The sequence below is a fragment of the Apis laboriosa genome, unplaced genomic scaffold (genome assembly GCF_014066325.1).
Source record: "Apis laboriosa isolate Shangri-la unplaced genomic scaffold, ASM1406632v1 scaffold47_cov149, whole genome shotgun sequence".
NCBI lineage: Eukaryota > Metazoa > Arthropoda > Insecta > Hymenoptera > Apidae > Apis > Apis laboriosa.
Genome location: NW_025223437.1, coordinates 3,679,990 through 3,701,145, shown reverse-complemented (window position 1 = coordinate 3,701,145; position 21,156 = coordinate 3,679,990). Strand labels below are relative to the sequence as shown.

Below are 21,156 nucleotides of genomic sequence, written 5' to 3'. Positions count from 1 at the left end.
TTGAAAATAAAAAAACTTATATTTTAGAATATAGTTAATTATTGATAAGCATAAAATTTATTTGTATATGTCCATTTATTATGATACATAAACATTTTAGTTTGAACACGATACAAGTGAAACATTAGATATAAAATAATAGATTATATACTATATATATATACTATATAAAGTATAATTTCTTAAAGAAAGCAGTTTTCTCTTTTTTGGAAAAATGCAATTTCAATTACGTATTCATTAATTAATAATGTATTTACAACTACTTTTACATTATTATCATCTGTACTATTTTAGGTAAATAGAATTCGATGATAAATAAACTATTAATATTAATATATAATGAAATAATTATACAATAAAAAAAAGTGAAAATTAAAATGTGATAATCAATATTAAAATATTAATTTCTGTAAATACAAATTAAATATCTATATAATCAATAAATTTGATAATCATTTTTACATAATCATTTGATAAGATTATATTTATTATTTATATTATTTCCTGCTGATAAAAGAAATATATTGATTATTTTGATTTATTTATAATATATTTATTATATTATTTATTACTTATATTATAATGCAAAATTATAAAAAAAAATATTTCCATAAATCTTTTATACTGATATGATATTCTAGACTGATGTATGATATTTGCAATTATTAAATTTCTTGAATTTTTTTTTTAATATGCAATAATTCATATAATATATGAATAAAAATTTTCATTGTAAAATAAGTAACACTATGATATAGTATCACAATTTACATATTATAAAAATTAATATTATTTTTTAAACCATTGGTTGATCTTGGATTATTGGCGTGGTTTCATCTGGATAGTTTAAACCATATAAAGCAAAAAGTGCAGATTTTGCTGCTATTTTCTTCGCATCTTTCTTGTTTTTTGCTGTAATATATATCCATACATTTTTTATATAAAAAAAAAAAAAAAAAAAAAATAAAATAAAATAAAAAAAAATAAAAAAATAAAATAAAAAAAACAAAAAAACAAAAATAAAATAAAAAATTATGTATGTTATATATATAATTTTCAAAATGTTATAAATATTAAATATGAATTATAAATTAATCTTTATTACTAATAATTTACTTTAATGTACAAATATCTTTTTGTACAGAATAAACATATAAATATTTAAAGTAAAAAACGAATCAAACTACATATACAAAATATATATATTACATTACCTGTTCCCGTATATTCAATCCCATCAATATCAACAGCAAGAGTAAACATTGTGTTAGGTGGATTGCCAACACGATTGAGTTCTACATATGTTAAACCAGGTCTCATTTGATTTAATAACATAACAGGATGTATGTTTGTTGCATTGGGCGGAAGTTCTTTTTGAACTGGAGTTTTTTGGACATGAGAAATCTCTCGTTTGCTTCCTTTAACAGGTGATGGTAATCCTGGTCTTGGAACTGGAACTGATGTTCCTTGATTATGCCATTCAAGGAAAAGTTTATACAATGCAAAGCTAGCTAAAGAACTCCATGGAATTTCATCACTTTCATCAACACTAGTATCCATTGGTGTTCCACTTTCTTCATTATTATCTTCTTTTGATGTATTAGATGATTCTATAGCTTGATTTATTTGCCCATCTGATTCAGCATCCATACGTGCTTTCATAGTTGCAGCTGTCATTTTTTCAAGTAATAAAGCCTTCAATGCATTTTCAGCAGCGTTCTGACGAGCAAGTGGCTTAGATAATCCTTGTCCAACATAGGTTTTACCATCAAGCTGTTTTATTTTTAAAAAAATTATTTTATAATTTTGTCATTCAAAAAATTCAAAAAATTTATAAATATATTAAATTATTTTAAATACCTCTGCATGAACAAGATATAGAGAATTTGGCATAGGTCCTTGAGTTTCAGGAAATGTAAATTGCACTCCAGGTTTCATTTCATTTAATACCATAATTGCATTTTTTGGTTGCAATGTTTTTCTTAGACGTTGATTTAAACGAAGTCGTTTTAGTCTTTTATTTACCCTAACTAAAGGTATAAATTTTAATTAATTTATTAAGTAATAATATAATTTATTAATTTTTTTTCAATATTTATATCAGTATATTAATATTCACAATGATTATTAATATTCCACAATTCAACAATAAGTTACTGGAGCAAATAGTAATAATTCTAATCTTCAAATTTGCGCAGTGAATTATCATCATTATTTCAATAATAATTATATTTTGTAAATATTTCTTTCATTTTTTAAATTATTTATATAATTATTTTTTTTCAAAACAAATTTTTGAATTAATTTAAAAAATTGAATTTAAATTTATTATATACTTATTGATTATTTTAAACACTTACATCCAGGTGCCTTACGCCTCCATCTTGGATGTTGTTCTTGTATTTCCATATCTGTATTTTCAGGCACTTGATTTTCATTTTTTACTTCACATATATTACTTGGCAGTGTAGGATTAGAATTAGTTGTTAAAGGAGATGTTGGAGTGGAAACTAATGATTGAGATGATGAAATAGGATTATTTTGTGCAATTGCTGCAGTTTGTTGTTGAGAAGGTTGTTTTAAAATTGGTTTTAATCGTTGAGGTTGAGACTGAGATTGAGATTGTGATTGAGGCTGTGATTGAGATTGAGATTGAGATTGAGATTGTGATTGGGATTGAGATTGAGGTTGTGGCTGAGATTGAGATTGAGAAGAATTTGTAATTGATTGTTGAGGTTGTTTAATTTGTGATTGTGGCAATTGTTGCTGTGGTTGAGATTTCCCTTGTTGCAAATTCCTTAATGTTGCTGGTTGCACCTGTGTCTGTTGAGGTTTCCCTTGTTGTAAGTTCCTTGCTGCTACTTGTTGTATTTGTGGTTGTTGCTGCTGTTGCTGCGGTTTAAATGATTGTGAATTTTGTGCACTTCCTTGTTTGTAATTATTTTGCTGATTTGGAGAAGATTGTGTTCCTTGAAAACTGCCTTGCTGATTGTACTGCAAAACATAGGGTGGGTCGCCGCTACACAAGGAACCTGTACGGTTGTGCTATCCCACCAAGGTCTAGCATCGCATATGCATTTGAAAGCAGTCTAATGCTACCCTCATAATTCATACCAACCAAATTTCTTCTATGGCCAATATTTCTTTATATATAACTGAACTGTGTTTATATATAACAAAGAAAAAAATTGTATAACATATAAAAAAAAAAAAAAAAATAAATAAATAAAGATTTTTAAATTTAACACTCTTATTCTTTCTATAGTAGTTTTATTGCTATATATAAAATTATGAAATAAAATATCATTTTCAGCAGAAGTATTTTATGTATATTTTATAATTTTTATACATAAAATTAAAATAAATTCTATTGCAATTATAGATTTATAATTCTGTCCTTTAAGAAATCTTTAATTATTGAAATATTTATATTTTCATTTGTTATGTAAAATTTTTATCATAGTAAAATAATTTAAGAATGAAAAAAAAATTAATATGTATTTTATAAATTAATATTAATTTATAACATAATATATCAAAGCAATTTACAATTTATGAAAAACAAATACTTAAACTAATTATTTAATTAAAATTTAACAAATAATAATATTAGAAAAATATAAAACTGAATATAATTTTTTCTAAATTAAACATTAATATTTGAAAAAATATGATATATATATATATATATATATATATATATATATATCATATAACATATATATATCATATAACATATATATATATATATATTATACAAATTAATGAATTTATTATAAAGTATGTATTCATTAAAAATGATAATTATTTCTACATTATTTAAACATCAGTTCAGTATGTTATTAAAAATATGGCCTATGGAGGCTATGCTATGTGGGTAACTGACGAACTAGTCCCTGGCTGAATAGACCTCCTCGGTATTGTTGTATAGCTACTATTTCCTGCATTGCAGGGGAGGGGAAAGTAGGGACCACTAATTAGTACATGCAAATGGATGGAATATTGGAAACAACAAATGGAAGAACATTATAATTGTGATGAATCTAAAATATTTCTAATGCTTTCTCTTTTTTTTGAAACAAAACTAAATATGTTTCATAATATTTTTCAATATAAAATGTAATATTCAAGAGATAAATAAGATTTTTAATTTATAAATATTTTACAATTATAGAAAATATTTTGAATAATTAATTTTATAACATGTATGTTTTATTATTATATATTTCATTAAAAAATACTTAAAGATGAATGATTCATTTAAATTAACTAACTTTATTTTTATTCTATTATTTATTTACTTTTATTCATATTATTATTTAGATTATAAGATTTCATTCAAAAAATAATTAAGAAAAACAGTAAAGTATTAAATACTTTGATTATCAGAAAAATGTATGATTAATAATTTTGTAATATATATATTTATATACATATATGTATTTTATACATATAAGTATTTTGTAATAAAATTTCTGATACATATACAAAATGATATTATTACATACCTATAACTATATAATATATATCTTTATATTCTTAAAACTAATTTATATGTTGGTACATGAATTAAAGTATTATATAATAATATAAAATATTGTATTATAATAATATAAATTCAAACAATAAAATTATGTTATTTTCATATTATTTTCATATTATTTTAAATTATGATATAAATTATTTAAATATATTAAACTATATTATACACAAAAAACTATTTATTCCTTAAATATCAAGTTACAAATATAAATTTATCAAAATATTTTGATAAATTTATATATATTTTATATATAATTTACATTACACAAGATTATCAATCAGCCATAATAAATATATAATAAGCATAAAAAATAAATATACATATATAAAATATTAAATTCAAAAAATACTTTCTCTATAAGTGTTTAAATAATATAGAAAATTAAAAAAAAAATCAAAACAAACACAAAAATTAAATTCAAAAGTTTTCTGAAGCATTTTTTAAATTTATAATAAATTTAATTATATTAGATAAAATGAGATAAAAATAAAACATGATAGAGAAAGAGATATATTTACTTTATATTATTATCTCACTTTATCTAGTGCAAAATTAAATTGTTTATAGTTTGAAAAAAGAAATTTTAATGAATATTTTCTAAAATATTAACTTATATTTATTTTAATCTTTAAAATCACTCTTTAAATTTTCTATTTATTTCATTTAAACATTGAATATGTATATTATCAAATGTAAATGTATCTTATTGCAAAAATATGAAAAGCAGAATTTTGTTTAAAAATAATATAAATTATTTCAATCTATTTTTAAAATTTCAAATATTAATACTTTACATTATAATTACATATCTTTCATATATATATATATATATATATTTTGTATATATTTAATATATTTATATATATTTAGTATATATATATATATATATATATATACTAAATATATAAACTAAATATAAAAAATTTATATTATCTTTAATATATCTATTAAAACAAATAATTAGAAAAAATAAAATAATTTTATTTTTGAACCATTCAAATTTTCATAAATGAATATTTTTAAATTCATTTTTTAAAATATATTATTTTTAATGTTTTATTATATGATGTATGTTTTATTTGTAAATTACAGAATTATTGAAAATAATTTTATAAATTTATTTGGTTAAAATAATATATATGTTATTATTTATTTACTATGATTATATAATGTAATTATTAAAGTACAATATATTTTTACACATTTTCATTTAAATAATTTTCTTAATGATTTTTGAAAGATATATGCATTTCTTATAATTATTAAAAAAAAATTATGTTGTTAAATTATAAGTAAAATAGCATAAAAAATAAGAAACTTACAGTGCTTTGACCTTGATATCCCACATTTGAACTATTTTGGTTTCTCACTGTAAATATAATTAAGAAAATTATTAATATTAATTATTAAAATAAGTTATAATAAAATTAATATATTTATAATTCTAAAATTATTTATATTTAAATTGACGTAAGAAATAAAAATATATATATATACATATACATACATACATCATACATATATATATACACATATATTTCTAAATAATATATATATATTAAAAAATTATTTTTATCATTAAAAAAGTATAATATAAATATAATTATGCCAAAATATCTATTTTAGGACGCCATTCTCTATAAAGCCGGTATATAGATATCGATTTTTTTTATTAAAACTATTTACATTTTTGAGTATTAAAAATATGAAATATATATCAACATATTTATTATCTTAGAATGTAAATATAAAATACATATGTGTTCGAAATAATTTGATTTTTCTTTTAAAATTATTTAAAATAACTTACTATTGGCATAGCCTTGACTCTGTCTGCTTCTTGTATACATGCTGAAGTTTCTTTAAGTTAAATTATTTCAGATATAATCAAGTTTAGAACATATAAATATTTTTTTACATTTCATTTAATTTTTAAATATAAAGTAAAATTAATTTATATAAAACACCTATAAGTATTATTACTTCCAACTTATAAATTGGAAACAACTTTCTATCTCGTTACATAGAAGTAGGAAATGACGTTTTTGCTGTTGTCGGAAATGGCATGTCTGCCATATTGACTATTAAGCGCATGCTTTAATAACGACAATTTCATAAATTTAATTAGAACATATTCTTTTGCACTATTATTTATTTTTTTCATAATTTTTTAAAATTAAGTAATAAAATTTTTTATTATATATTGTTGAAAAAAATAAATTTTTACATAATTATTTTTTCTATAAATTTAAATAAGTATTATTTGCATTTTAGAACGTACAGGAAGTTCTATTTTATATTTTATAGTTTTTTCTATAAAATTTTATTAGTATATTCTATGAATAAAAATAAGATAAAAATATTATATGAATATATATTCATAAATATTTGTCACAAAATTATAATAGAAATATGAAATAATTGAATCTTTTATTTATCATGGAAATATTGACAAAATTTATAGAAAAAAATTGTAGAAAACTGAAACGTCTATATAATAAAAATAAATGAAAAAAATTTTATATGGTATTAAAAATATGTTATTATATTAATTTCATTTTTTTGATTTATAATTTTTATCAATACTTTTATGTTGAATGTAAGTAAAATATTAAAAAAAAATCTTTTATTTGCTAATTGTTAAAATTATTAATATTAATTATTAATTACAAAATACATTAGAATTTTTCAATAAAAATTTTTTAATTAGTTTTACAAACAATAGTTTATGTAAATTCATATTATGCAATAAAGAAACATAAAATTTATAAATTTAGAGGATTTAAAATTAAAAAAAAAAAAAAATATATATATATATATATACATCATTAGTTATTTAATTATACCAATAATATATTGTAACATATTTTACAAGATTTAACTTTTTACTATTCAGAAAAATTGTATTATAAAATGTTATAAATTCAAAGTAATCCTTCCATTTCTTGCATAAATTGCATATATGCATCATCTTTTGTTTTAGGTTGAGTAGTTCGTACTGGCTGTGTTTCTGGTATCCTTTCTGAAAGTCTTGACAGAGTACTTGGTTTTTTCTTATCATCTCTTTTCACACGAAGCGAGGTAGGTAAAAATCTTGTAACATCAGCTGCTAAATTTCTAATTTGTGGTTTTGCTTCAATAGTTGTAGTACATTTACCATCTTTATCTTTTCTATTAATTAATTGTGGTGCAGCAGAAAGTACATTAGGTGTTTTAGGTTGTGATCCTGTTCCAGATTGTGTCTGCAATTGGGGATTTCCTATGTTTGTCATATTTGATAAATTTGGCATTTGCATTTGTGGAGGAGGCATTCTAGGCATACTTGGTGGACCAGGTCTTAACATTCTTGGCATTCCTGGTGGTGGACCTATAAATAATTAAATTTTAACTAATATTTTAATATTTTATATTATACTTTATCATTTTATTTTCTTTTTTTTGTAATACCATTTTTATTTTTAATAATAAATATTTAAAGAAAAGATTTTTAAAGATATTTATATTATTTTAATAATTTTCATATACAATATAACTATATTATATATTATATTATATAAAAAATATTATATATTATATAATATTATAAAATATATTATATAAAAAATATATTATATTATATAAAACTGATAATGATAATAAATATTTTGATAAATTATTAAATAATATAATTTATTCTTACCAGGAGGTAAACGAAGTCCAATACGAGGAGGAGGTGGTGGAGGCATTCTTAAATGTAATGGTGGTGGTGGAGGTCTATACATTAAAGGAGGAGGTGGTAATCCCATAGGAGGCATTGTATGTGGTTGTGTATGCTGAGAATGAGAATGTGATGTATGTTGATTATGGTTTGATGAATGATCTGATGCTCCTGGTGGTTCTAGATCTTCTTCTTCTGTTTTATTATTAACAGATTTGTTATTAGATTTTGAATTAGATTCATTTTCTGCTTCAAGTAACGATAATCGAGCATTTAAATCTTGGGCTCGTTCGGTTTCTCGTTTTTTATGAACAACTTCCATTTCACGCATAAATTGGTCAATATCTTGTCCTGCCATGGCTAACATTTTCTGTTGTAAAGTAGTTGGTTTTACTTTAGATATGTCTCTTTCTTTTTCTTTTTCTTTATCAGCATCTTTATCTTTATTTTCTGATTCTTGTTTATCTTCTTTGTCATCCGCAAATCGAATTGTTCTTGATTTTGGTGCTGATTCTTTAGACTATGTATAATTATATGATTACTTAATAATGAGTATATATAATAAATACTATAATAAACATATTAATTGATTTTGAGTAAATTTAAATACCTTTTCAGATGTATCTTCATCATCACTTGATAAATCAGGGGGAGGAAAAGGTGGAACACCAGGTGGTTCCTTATTAGGTGCTAATGTTGCTATAGAAGAAGATGTTGCATATGCACTTGTTTTTTTTAAAATGCTTGGTGGAATTGGTATGTTCATAAGAGGATGATGTTGTGGTATGTAATGTGGATGAGGAGGATACATATGTGCTGGTGGTTGTGGCATATCTGGTAAAGGTATTTGGGAAGTTAAGGAACCTGAAAACATACTTTATATGCAATATTCAAAATTTTACATTCTAAATATCATAAATATTATTAAATACCTGAATACATTCGAGATATATCATTACCAGCTGATGGTAATGGAATTTCATCAACTTGTACTTGTTGTGCATGTCTTACAGCTTCAAAATAAGAAACTAAATCTATTCTTCTACGTTCATATTGAATTAATTGTTCTTTTAATTCAGCCCATTTTTCTTGATCATCTTTTGCCTACAAAGAAACAAAAGTAAAAATGATATACATATTTTATAATATATAAATTATCAATATTGATTTCATCTTACCAATAATTTTTGTAGCAAATATATAGCTATTATATAGGAAGTACTTACATACATTTTTAAGACACGGTCTAAAGTCTCCTTTAATTTCTTCCGTTTATCTTTCAATACTTTCTCATTAAGAGGTGGTGGTTGCATAACATTATATTCTAAAAATTATTTAAAATTTTAATTTTTTTTATATACATATGTATATATTATATAATTAATAATAATTAATATTTTTAGATTTATAAAATATTAAATATTTTGCTAACCCATTTGATCTATTTTTTCCATTTCTTCAATAATTTGAGCAGGATCTTTGCCTTTTAAAACAGCAGCACGTACTAATTGTCTCTGTTTTTTATTTTTCTTTAATTCTTTTTTACGTGCTTCTTTACCTATAATAAATTCGTAAGTAATAAATTATAACTTAGTAATTTATAATTTTAAAGAATAAATTTTTAGGTTATGTTATTTACTAACGTGCTTGATCAGTGGGATTCATATATTTCCCACTTTTTGTGGTGTTTATTGAACGACGACCCATATTTTATTATTTAATAAAATTACTTAAAACGTAAATTTATATTGTGTTTTCACAATTTTTATATTAAATAAATTATTATTTACATTCATCATAACTATAGATTCACCATTAATACTGAGAATATACTATAGAGTGTACACTAAAAAAGTTCACTATAGTTTGAATTTTATTTGTCCAATATATATAAATTGATTGGAGAATAGATTAAATTGAGAACACGAATAGAAAAATAAAATTCTAATACTTAAATTCAATTTTCATTGAATATGGTATATACATAATAATTCAAAAAAATTCATAACCTGTTTCTGTTATAAACAGAAGCCGGTTCAATAATAACTTTACATAGTGAAGTAAGTATACATTTTTTGTTAATTGTGTAAATAATATTTTTTGCTTTATTAATATATAAATAAAAATCATAATTTTAATTATTATTGTTATTATTATTATTATATTATTATAAATGTTAGTCATTACATTAATATATTATAATATTATAATGATATTAATGAAGATTATAATATTAAAATATTATATTTATTAGTTTATACTTATTGAATGATATATAAAGTTCTTTATATATTAATTGATTTAATACAGATATTGTATATGTATGTATATATATATATATATGTATGAATATTTAAAATAATATAATATTAAGAAATAATTTATAATTTTATAATTATAAATGGCTTAATTTAATATTATATTATTAAATTTATATAATATTAATAACAAAATTTAATTTTAAAAACTATTTTCATAATTAAATTACAAGAAAAAACAATAAAGAATGTCACATATTATTGCACATGATATAAATAAAAAACCACGAACAAAGGATATTAAAATACAAGATGATGTTACATTTTTTCAAATGGGATTTTCTCAAAAAATTTTGGATGGATTATCTGTTTGTGGTTTCCAAAGACCTTCACCTATTCAACTAAAAGCAATTCCATTGGGAAGATGTGGTTTTGGTATAATTTTTGTATATTTTATATATAATATAATCTATATTTTAATTTTTTATAAGATTTATATTATAAATCTAAATTTTAATTATAGACTTAATAATGCGTGCTAAATCAGGCACTGGAAAAACTTTAGTATTTTGTATAATATCACTTGAAATGATTGATATAGATATATCATCTGTACAAGTATTAATATTAGCACCTACTAGAGAAATTGCTGTTCAAATTGCACAAGTTTTTTCATCTGTTGGTTGTGAAATAAAAGGTTAAAAAAATTTTTTAATTAAACTTGTTTTTTTTAATAAATAATAAATAAGAATTATGAAAAATGAAAATTTTTTTATTTCAGATTTAAAAGTTGAAGTATTTATAGGGGGACTAGCTATAGAGAATGATAAGAAAAAAGTAAACAATTGTCAGATAGCTGTTGGTGCTCCAGGGAGGATTAGACATTTAATTGATAAAGGATTTTTAAAAGTTGAAAATGTTAGATTATTTGTCCTTGATGAAGCAGACAAATTGATGGAAACAAGTTTTCAAAAAGATATTAAGTTTGTATAATAATATTTATATTGAAGTAAATCAAAAATATAAAAATATTTAAAATATAAATGATTTTCAGCTACATCTTTTCAAAATTACCATTAAGTAAACAAGTTATAGCATCAAGTGCTACTTATCCAGGAGATTTAGAAATATTTTTACAGACATACATGTGTTCTCCTGTTTTAGTGTCTCCAAACAATAATGAACCAATCCTTATTGGACTTAGACAATTTGTAACAATTGTTCCTTCTCATCCAAATGCTATGAAACAGGTGAAATCTTTATATTTTATATAATTATATAATATCAGATTATTTTATAAATTTATATGCATTAATTTAGTGTTAAACTTATTTTTTAATTTTTTTTTAAAGATAGAATTAAAAAATTATCATTAAAATAGCAAAAAATAATATAAAATAAATGATAAATATACAATTAATTTGTAGACTAATTTGATATATTAAAATAATTATATGGATATTAAATTTTAGGTTCAAATAAAAGTAGATGAATTAATAAAAATATTTAACAAAGTTCCATTTAAACAAAGTTTAGTTTTTTCAAATTATCAATCAAGGTAAATATTTTTATTTTTCTTATTTCTTTTATTTATAATCTTTTATATAATAATGTATTATGTTTTAAAAATATATAATTATTTACAGAGCTCAATCTGTATGTAACAAGATTAATTCTATAGGTTTTACAGCAACTTTTATTGCTGGAAATCAAAACATGAATAAAAGACTTGAGGCAATTAATAAATTAAAGACTTTTAAATGCAAAATAATGTTAACAACTGATTTAACTGCAAGAGGTATAGATGCAGATAATGTAAATTTAGTTGTAAATCTTGATTTACCTACAGATGCTCCAACATATTTGCATAGAATAGGAAGAGCTGGCCGTTATGGATCTTATGGTATCTCTATAACAATAATTGCAGAAAATGAAATAGAAACATTAAAACAATTACTAACTTCTGTTGGAGGACCAAATTTCTATCTATTGAAACTTCCATTAAATTATCCAAATAATATTTGGGCTACTTCCATTACAGAATTTGAAAAACTTTATGCAAAATCTAATATTAATGATGAAAATCATTTTGACATTAAACCTGTCATTAAAGCTATAAGTGATTTGTCTATAACTAGTGTTAATTCATTAAATAATGTAAAATCGGAAGTTAGTAAGACAACTGATGATGTAAATAAAGAAGTTGTAAATAGGATGCAATTTTCTAATATAGAAGAAATGGAGAATAATATAATTAAAAATGTTAATAATTTATATAATCTTTCACATTTAAAAAATATGCCTAATGTACAAAATAAAATAAAAGTTAGTTCTCTATTTGTGCCAAGTACTAATTTAATAGATGAATTTCAATATATTAAAGAAGATAAAAAAGAGAATACAACTACTGTATCGTATAATTTATCTAAACCTAAAGTTGTACATATTTTTACATTAAATTTTCCGATAAATAATTCCTCTAACTGGCAAAAACATAATGAAAATGTAATATTTGAAGTTGATTTATCAAATGTACAAGATGATATATCAGAATCTAATATTGATATGATTATTGAGCGTGTAAAATATAATTTTCAAAGCAAAAATATAGAAGAAAATATAGAAGATTCTTTATGTTTTAATTATATAAATACTGATGTGTATTCGGAAAATAGAATTTCTAATATTATTCATGATAAAATACATCAATTAGATTCAACACAAGAAATTCATCACATTGAAAATAGTAATATAACTGAATCAAATAATATTCAAGATAGAGCAAATGCTTTTATTTTAGAAGAATTAAATCTTTGTCTTTCAAACATAGAAAATTTTAATATATTTTATGATGAAGTAAATTCAAATGATGAGGAAATATTATTAAAACAAGCATTTGATTGGAAACAAAAACTTGATTTTGAAATTAAATTATTAAATAATACAATGAAATTTATAAAAGAATCAATTCAAAAATTTATATATCAAAAACATATTGAAATGATTAAAATATTTTACAAAATACAAAAACAAGCTCTCTTGTGTATTTATCCAGAAATACGTAACGATAATGAAATTAATGATACTTATTTATATTTTACAACTTCTTTAGATGAAAATATAATAGAAATGTACAAAGAAATAGAAAATTTCAAAAGTTATAATCGAAAATCTGGAGAAAAGTTTAATGCATATTTTCCATTTCCTCTTAAATTAGATTCATATATGCCGAATCTTATGATTTCTAAAACAGATATGAAATATTATCATAATGCATTACAATATTTATATTCAAATCCTTGTGTTAGAGAAAATTTATTGCAAATATCAAGTTTAGTAGCATTCATTGATGAAACTAAAAAATTTAATTTGATACAAAAATTAGAAATTTTGAAAAACTCTTCATTTGATGAATTATTGATGGTAATACAAAATGAATTGCAGAATAAAGAATCAAGTAAAAATAAATGTATAGAAGAGAAGGTCAAGTTATTAAGACATTACAATGACACAAATCAAGATGAAAATATTACTAATGTACAAGATATCTTAGATAATTCATTATTTGATACTCAAAATATAAATAATTCTACAGAAAAAGAAAATGAATGTGATGATGTGAAGTGGGACAAAATAAGTACCAATTATAATTCTGACAATTCTAATAATTCTAATAATTCTAATAATTCTAATAATTCTAATAATTCTAATAATTCAATATCAGTTGAATTAGCTTTAAATGATTTATTTAAAGTACAAAAATTTAAAAGTTCTGAAAGTTATAATTCTTGTAGCAGTGTTTCAAGTACTTTTTCTAGTGAAAATGATATTGTTAAGCAACATAGATCCAATAAAAAAATATATACAAAAAATAAATTTTATAAACGAAAGAAGATTCAGAAACAAGAAAATAGTACTAAAGACAAAGAAAAATTTTTACATAAAATAACCACATTTCATTCAAATAATATGCAATGTAACGAAGCTAATAGATTACTTGATAATAACAACATATATGAAAAACAATTTAAACCACAGATACAATTAGATTTATCATCCAATTCAATGACAGATTATTTAAATTTATCTTTAATAAAAACAAATTTATGTACAAAAAATATTAAAAATACAGATTATATATCATCTAATTGTCAAGACTCATGTATAGATACATTACAAAACTCTAGTTCTGTCCCTAAATTTTATGAATATCCAAAACATAGTTTACATAATTCTATATCTACATCTTTGATAAAAAATGTACCTCAAAGACATTCAGACAATGAAATTCCAACAATTAATATTTGTAAGATTAATCACATAGAACAAAAAAAATTAGAAAAGCCGGTAAATATACAATGTCATACTCCTTTATATAATTATATGTCTAATGTTTCCAGACATTCGTCAAATTGTATTTTTTCAGAGAATGCACTTAATTCTTATCATTTTTTAAGTAAAAATATTAATGAAATGGAAATTGATCAATTTTTATTTTCACTAAGAACGGAAACAAATCGATTGCATTTAGAACTTTATAATTCTGAAATGCTTTATAATTCAATGCAAAATCATAATTGAAGATAGTAAAATAAAATAAATAAATAATATCTTTTGGTGCTTTTTGATTTTTAGATAATAAATTCGTGATTAATCGAAAACAATTTATAAATTAAGATTATATTGTATAAAAGAAAAAAGATTAAAAACATTATATGTTAATGTAAATTATATATATAATAATATCATAATAATCTAAATAAATATTATGCAATTTATTATGCAATTTATTCAGTATTTATGTTATATTATATTAATTTAAGAGAAAAACAGATAGAAGATAAGAATGTGATAATTCTTATATAAAAATTGTTACTTATAAAAATATATTTAAAATTTTCATTTTTGAAGAACATAGTTTTTATATATATGTATTAACATATATATAACATGTATAACATATATATATTTGTATATAGTTATTATATTATTTTATAATAAAGTTTGTAAAATATATATTGTTTAAATATTTTATTTATATGTTAATTTATGCTATATTAATTTAATGTACTTTTTTATTTTGTGTAAATTTATATACATTAATCTAATATTTTTAAAATATGTAATATTTATAATCAAAGCAAATTTTATTATTCTTTATATTGAATTAAATTTAAATAAAATTTATATACTTTAATGAAATTATATATTTTTTAAAAACATCAAATATAATTATTTCTCTATTATTGATTTTAATTATATAAAAAAGTGTTAATATAATGAATATATATGTCAATATTAATTAAATAAAAATTAACTAAAATTCATAAAAAATATTTAAAAATTTTATTTATTCGAGTGTCATATACTGATTGTGAGTTAAAGGGATCAGGTTTCTAAGGCGTTTCTTTAAGGGGAACGAGAAGAAAAAAAACATCTTACGAAACTCGTCTCGTGAGAATTTGGGGTACGCGCTTGTTATGTCCGTCCTTTATTCGCAAAATAATCGTTTGAGCAGCCCGCCTAGTATACTTCAGTCGGTTACCACGTGCTTTCGCGTGAAGGAGTCTTTTAATCGCGTTCGCGGATGTCGTATGGTATTAATTATTAAACCTATCATAATTGTGTTTTATAGATTAAATTCATCTTTTGAATAGATTTAGTTTTCGGAAAGAAACATGTCATTCTCTAGAAAATATTTCAAAAGAATCCCGATTCATATAGTAGAAGATCATGATGAGGTGAGAAACAAATGATCAACGTCTTTCTAGTTTGTTTACATCGCAACTTGTTCTGTCTAAATTTCCTTATTAGTACACTAGAGGCGCTACAAGCGCTTCAACTACCAATGACGAATTGATCACGTGATCAAGAAGCGTTGAAAATTAGAATCGGATTATATTAAATTCAAATAATAATATATTTGATTTTTTAAATAAAATTGTACGTTAGGTTCTACCATTCATTTATCGATGTCTGGGATCGAAACATCTTCCGTTTGAAGGAAATGCATTTGTGCATTTAGATTCACATCCTGATATGCTTATACCGAAAACAATGTTGGCAAACACCGTATGGGATAAAAATCAATTATTTAGGTATTTAAAATTTCTTATTATTACAATTAAAATTATTGATTAATTGAAGATTAAGAAGATTATTAAGAACAATATATTTTATTCTTAAATATTAATTACGAATTGAATTAAATTAAATTAAATGTGAAATTAGTTCAACTAAAAATATAAATTACTTGCTAAATATAATTTATTTATATATTCTTTACAATTTTATTTTTGTATATTTTTTTCATTTAAAATATTATTTATTATTTATATATTATTATTATTTATTAAATTATATATTAATATACAAAAATAAATATATTTTTCAGGATAATGTTTAAATATAAAGAAAAAGTTAAATAAAATATTACTTTCTATATTAAGAAAAATCTGTAAGTAATGAAGATGAGAATATTTCAAAGTTAGTTATATTTTAAAAAAATGCTTTAATTTAATTTAATTATTTTTCGTTATATTAATATTATTTTGTAAAAAATAGATTCGTCTATCATCATTCATAAATTAATTTGCATTCTAAATTATTTTTTTATATTTAAATTTCAATCATTCTTGAAATATTAAATTACATGTCTTTGTTAATAGTGAAATTAGCATCGAAAATTGGATATTACCCGCTGCGTACGCCGGTCATTTTAAGCACTTGATCTGGGTCAAACCACCGTGGGCAAATCAGATAGCTGATGGCGTGACAAGCTTTTTCATCGGCAAACATAAGGACAATGGATCAATAAGGTAAGTTTAGATTATATTATTTTTTTTTCATTGCATGTTAAATAGAATCATATTTATAAATGTATCAAAGCTTAAATTCGTTATTTATTACTTATATTTATGTGATTACATTGTGTAAACATATATTAATTACGAATTGAATTGAGCACATAAGTGTATAATAATTATTTATTATTAATCTTATTTTATGACTAGATTCATAACAATATATATTTTTATATCATGTTTTATATAATAATCATATCTTTAAATTATTATTTTATCGTAATTATAATTAACTTGCTTTTTCGTAAGATCTTAATTGTAATTGTATAGAATTAAAAGTAAAAACTTATAGAAATTCTTAGAAATAATCAAATAACAAAGCGCGAAAATTTCTAAAAAAATTATGAACAAAAAAAGAAAGAAATCTAAAAGAAAAACAATCTTTAAATAATTTAATATGATCTATTTTCATTTTATAAAATAAGAATAATAAATAAATAAGATAAATTCGAACCATAAATTATATTTTCATAGTACCACGTTTGATATTTTTTTTATTATAATATATCACGCGAGATATGTTTATAGAATACATGAAATTAATTCGTTAAGCGTAGATTAAATTTCAGATAAAATATAGACGTTCGCCATTTTCATCGAGAATTATTTTTCACTTCACTTATTTTTCACTGACTGTGCGAGGGTTGTGTCCGTTCGTGAACCGATTAGCATATATGAACACGCTATTTCGTATATATTTAGAATAGCATAATATTACATGTGTTCTTTTCTGTATTGAGACAAACATCAGAAAATTGTCGACAGATGGTACCAATTTTGGTAACAAAGTACCAAGCGTTACATCTTACCATCATCGTTGATATTCACTTGCATGATAATTCGTATTTTTTTTAATAATAAATTCTGATTAATTAATATATTACCATAAATATTGCATGTTTAAATTGAAATATTACTATAAAAATTGCACGTATTAAATTAAATCTTTCAGCATTAAAAAATAATATTCAAAAGTTAAAAATGAGTTATTTTCATAACTTCATTTCGCAGGAAGGTAATGTATGTAAAGTATTATAAGATTTAATTATAAAATACATATATCTAAATCAATAACTGTCAACTTCTACGTAATATATTTTGATTTAAATCTTAATCATTGATCATCTACGAATATTAACTTAGGAGATTTTGTGTTTAAAGTATGATTCATAAACTTAAATGATTATTCAGTAAATCGACTCAAAATTATTTTGAATTTTTCAAATCGCAAGACTATCTCGTAGGCTTAAGCTTTGTAAATTGTTAATCTTTAAGACTTATTCTTTATCACCTCGCACGATTATCGATAAAAAATTTGTAAATAAGCATCAATGGATCTTCTCTCAGATATAAGATATTTTAACATGATAAATCCAATACTACTATATATCCATTTTAAAATAATACACATAAGAATGCTTATTTACTTTTTAATTTCTAAATAATTAACTATAATTTTTTAATATTAATAATATTATAATATACGATTCGAATTTTGTAAAATACTTCGAATCAATTCTGATGAATACCGCGAACATGTTGGATATCGATTTACGCGGATACAGAGGAAGGTGGGGTACATACATCGCGATGAAAAGTCATCACAGTCGGTTAATCTACCGCAGAAGGGGTAGAAGTTGGTTGACAAGGCGGGTGGGAAGGGATAAAAGGAAAAAGAAAAAGGTAAAGTAGCAAAGGGAAGCCGACACTGTGCACCGCGGCGATATCTGCCAAGAAACTGGTGGCCGTGATGTAGCGTTCCACCGGGACTTGAGTTATGTTTCTCGAATTACCGTGGATATATGTCCGTGTACCATGAGTGAAGCATGCGAATTATGCCGTTGTCGAGACCTCTCCATGCGCTCTCTCTCCGTGCACTTTCGTTGATTCCTTATCCGATGGATACTTTGATTACATCGATTTCCGCGATTATTTGGAATCTTAGCTATCCTAGCTGGATTGGAAAAGATTCGTTCACGAACAAATTCGATAATTTCAAATATTCGTCAGAATATGGTTGGCTAATTCTAAGAGAATCAGATATATTAAATTGAAAATTGAAAATTTAGAAATTGGAGTGAATTTACTCCGAATGATAAATATCTGATTAAATTTTTATTATCGAAGGAATTTTAGTTATTTTTTTTTATTTTATTCTTTTTCTATGACAATACCAAGTATCTATAATCCTTTCTATAAAAATTATTTTATATAGAGTTATTATTATTATTTCTTGGATTACATAATTTATTATAATAATAATAAAATATAAAACTTGGATAAAAATAAGTAAAAAATTTCGTCGTTGATTACCTTAAACGCGTAAAAGCGTCTGATGGCATCTTGGATCATTAACTATACGTGTAGCCATTAAAGTGAATTACGACAACAATTTGCTCAAGTTACTAATAATTGCCTCTCTTCGTATGATAGGGATATCGTGGGTAGAATATTCTCTTGATAAAATCTAAAATACGATGCCAATGATTGCTTTTCGTCGAAGTTATACATATGTAATCACGTGTACCCACGCGCAGGTGCTGATCGAGAGTGGATCGATCGATTTGCATCGTTGATACACAGTTACTCGTTACTCCTAGCTTTTTGTATATTTTGTACGAATTAACACGATTAAATTATGCACGACGATTTCCCTTTGCCGTGATTACGCGGTTAAACGAAAATTTTTTTTAATCTTCGACTTGGACGGAGGAATTACGTTCGGTATCATTTCCCTTTTAGAGTTTTTAAATGAATTCCAATGAAAACGCTCGAGCTCGGATTTGGAATCAAATATTTTTTGCGTCTGACTAATTACTGGAATTACTGGAATTTACAATTTAATGAATTTGAGATCGTAGATTTCTAGGTAAATGCTTCCTTTCGTGTTTGGTCCAAGTATTTGTTTCATCGATGATTGCGTAATTCTCGCGCATTGTTGCGAATAAAATTGTTGCAAATGAAATTGAAAACACGTGAAACAAAGATCCTTACGTGTAATAACACATACGATCCGAGCAATATATTCATAATAATTAAATTAATATATTACAATAATTAAATTCTTTCATTTTCACGGTGGAAAAAGTTCGTTCCTTCCACGTGTTTTCGTTTTCTGTTCGCCTTGATTCGCCGTTGACTCTCTTTTTTTTCTTCTTTTTTCTCTCTTTGTCGTCAAGAAAAGAGCTCAAGAAGCTCGTGGTCGTGGGGAGGCCGCGACAATGGACAATGGCGCAATAATCTACAATAGAGATCCGCTTGGAGATTCCGTGTCGAATGAATAGGGCCCCTAGGACAATCATCTCGTAAACTCGGTTTCTTTGCACGCCCCTCCCCTAACCTCCCCGCGTTCGTGTTCCGTATTTCACCGTTTCGTGGTTCTTACGCACGCAGAAGAATCCGAATCACCTACTTATGCGAGAATCTAAGATTTCTAACTAAACATAGTATCCGCGGCGCAACGTGACCTAGGATACTTTGTAACCGGTCGCTGGAATCGTATACTTCCGAATCGTATTCAAAGAACCGAGTTCCTCTTCTTCTTCACCGAGATGGGTAAAAACTGTTCAACGCCCCACTCGACAAATTAGTCGCGATTTGCAAAGCAACGTTAAAGGAAGAAACGTTTTTTTTCTCTTCTTTCGAAAACTTTCAATAGCCGTTCAAAGTAAGGCTATTACGCGTAATCGTTTTCCTCGCGCTCGCGAGATTTTTCCCTCGGACAAATTATCGGCTATCTAACCACTAGAGAGAGAGAGAGAGAGAGAGAGAGAGAGAGAGAGAGAGAGAGAGAGA

The 21,156-nt window shown here is 23.1% G+C and overlaps 4 protein-coding genes across 5 annotated transcripts in view; 2 read left to right on the top strand and 2 right to left on the bottom strand.

Moving 5' to 3' along the window:
- Positions 1-545: 545 nt before the first annotated feature.
- Positions 546-6,571, bottom strand: LOC122716699 (double-stranded RNA-specific editase 1-like). Of its 2 annotated transcripts, none has more exons than XM_043940033.1 (6): positions 6,354-6,571; positions 5,866-5,912; positions 2,361-2,994; positions 1,861-2,030; positions 1,215-1,773; positions 546-912 (listed from the first exon to the last, which is right to left on the bottom strand). In XM_043940033.1, exons 1-6 carry the CDS (start codon positions 6,391-6,393, stop codon positions 797-799), a joined length of 1,566 nt encoding a protein of 521 aa, XP_043795968.1. In that variant the 5' UTR covers positions 6,394-6,571; the 3' UTR covers positions 546-796. The 2 variants fall into 2 exon arrangements, with proteins under 2 accessions (XP_043795968.1, XP_043795969.1); XM_043940034.1 differs by having other exon boundaries at positions 2,361-2,892.
- Positions 6,572-7,364: 793 nt separating this feature from the next.
- On the bottom strand, positions 7,365-10,021 carry LOC122716698 (WW domain-binding protein 11). Its single transcript, XM_043940032.1, has 7 exons — positions 9,884-10,021; positions 9,673-9,798; positions 9,467-9,564; positions 9,173-9,344; positions 8,851-9,104; positions 8,223-8,760; positions 7,365-7,910 (listed from the first exon to the last, which is right to left on the bottom strand). The coding sequence occupies exons 1-7, from the start codon at positions 9,945-9,947 to the stop codon at positions 7,468-7,470; spliced, it is 1,695 nt and encodes a 564-aa protein (XP_043795967.1). The 5' UTR covers positions 9,948-10,021; the 3' UTR covers positions 7,365-7,467.
- Positions 10,022-10,170: 149 nt separating this feature from the next.
- On the top strand, positions 10,171-15,079 carry LOC122716599 (MATH and LRR domain-containing protein PFE0570w-like). Its single transcript, XM_043939847.1, has 7 exons — positions 10,171-10,300; positions 10,732-10,933; positions 11,022-11,195; positions 11,280-11,481; positions 11,553-11,748; positions 11,971-12,056; positions 12,145-15,079. The coding sequence occupies exons 2-7, from the start codon at positions 10,747-10,749 to the stop codon at positions 15,077-15,079; spliced, it is 3,780 nt and encodes a 1,259-aa protein (XP_043795782.1). The 5' UTR covers positions 10,171-10,300; positions 10,732-10,746.
- Positions 15,080-16,073: 994 nt separating this feature from the next.
- LOC122716671 (UPF0489 protein C5orf22 homolog) overlaps positions 16,074-21,156 on the top strand; it is an 813,536-nt gene continuing 808,453 nt past the window's right edge. Inside the window, exons 1-3 of the mRNA XM_043939973.1 lie at positions 16,074-16,239; positions 16,451-16,596; positions 17,167-17,316. Coding sequence (XP_043795908.1) covers positions 16,177-16,239; positions 16,451-16,596; positions 17,167-17,316 — 359 coding nt within the window. The 5' untranslated portion in view covers positions 16,074-16,176. The remainder of the gene's footprint in view (positions 16,240-16,450; positions 16,597-17,166; positions 17,317-21,156) is intronic.

Bases quoted from the DNA above. Each gene is read 5' to 3' on its own strand.
- LOC122716699 (XM_043940033.1), bottom strand. From the start codon at position 6,393: ATGTATACAAGAAGCAGACAGAGTCAAGGCTATGCCAATA. The intron at 5,913-6,353 runs GTAAGTTATTTT...TTATATTTACAG, and splicing joins GAGTCAAGGCTATGCCAATA to TGAGAAACCAAAATAGTTCA. The intron at 2,031-2,360 runs GTAAGTGTTTAA...TTATACCTTTAG, and splicing joins GAGGCGTAAGGCACCTGGAT to TTAGGGTAAATAAAAGACTA.
- LOC122716698 (XM_043940032.1), bottom strand. From the start codon at position 9,947: ATGGGTCGTCGTTCAATAAACACCACAAAAAGTGGGAAATATATGAAT. The intron at 9,799-9,883 runs GTTAGTAAATAA...AATTTATTATAG, and splicing joins GAATCCCACTGATCAAGCAC to GTAAAGAAGCACGTAAAAAA. The intron at 9,345-9,466 runs GTAAGTACTTCC...GTTTCTTTGTAG, and splicing joins ACCGTGTCTTAAAAATGTAT to GCAAAAGATGATCAAGAAAA.
- LOC122716599 (XM_043939847.1), top strand. From the start codon at position 10,747: ATGTCACATATTATTGCACATGATATAAATAAAAAACCACGAACAAAG. The intron at 11,196-11,279 runs GTTAAAAAAATT...TTTTTATTTCAG, and splicing joins TGTTGGTTGTGAAATAAAAG to ATTTAAAAGTTGAAGTATTT. The intron at 11,482-11,552 runs GTTTGTATAATA...AATGATTTTCAG, and splicing joins AGTTTTCAAAAAGATATTAA to CTACATCTTTTCAAAATTAC.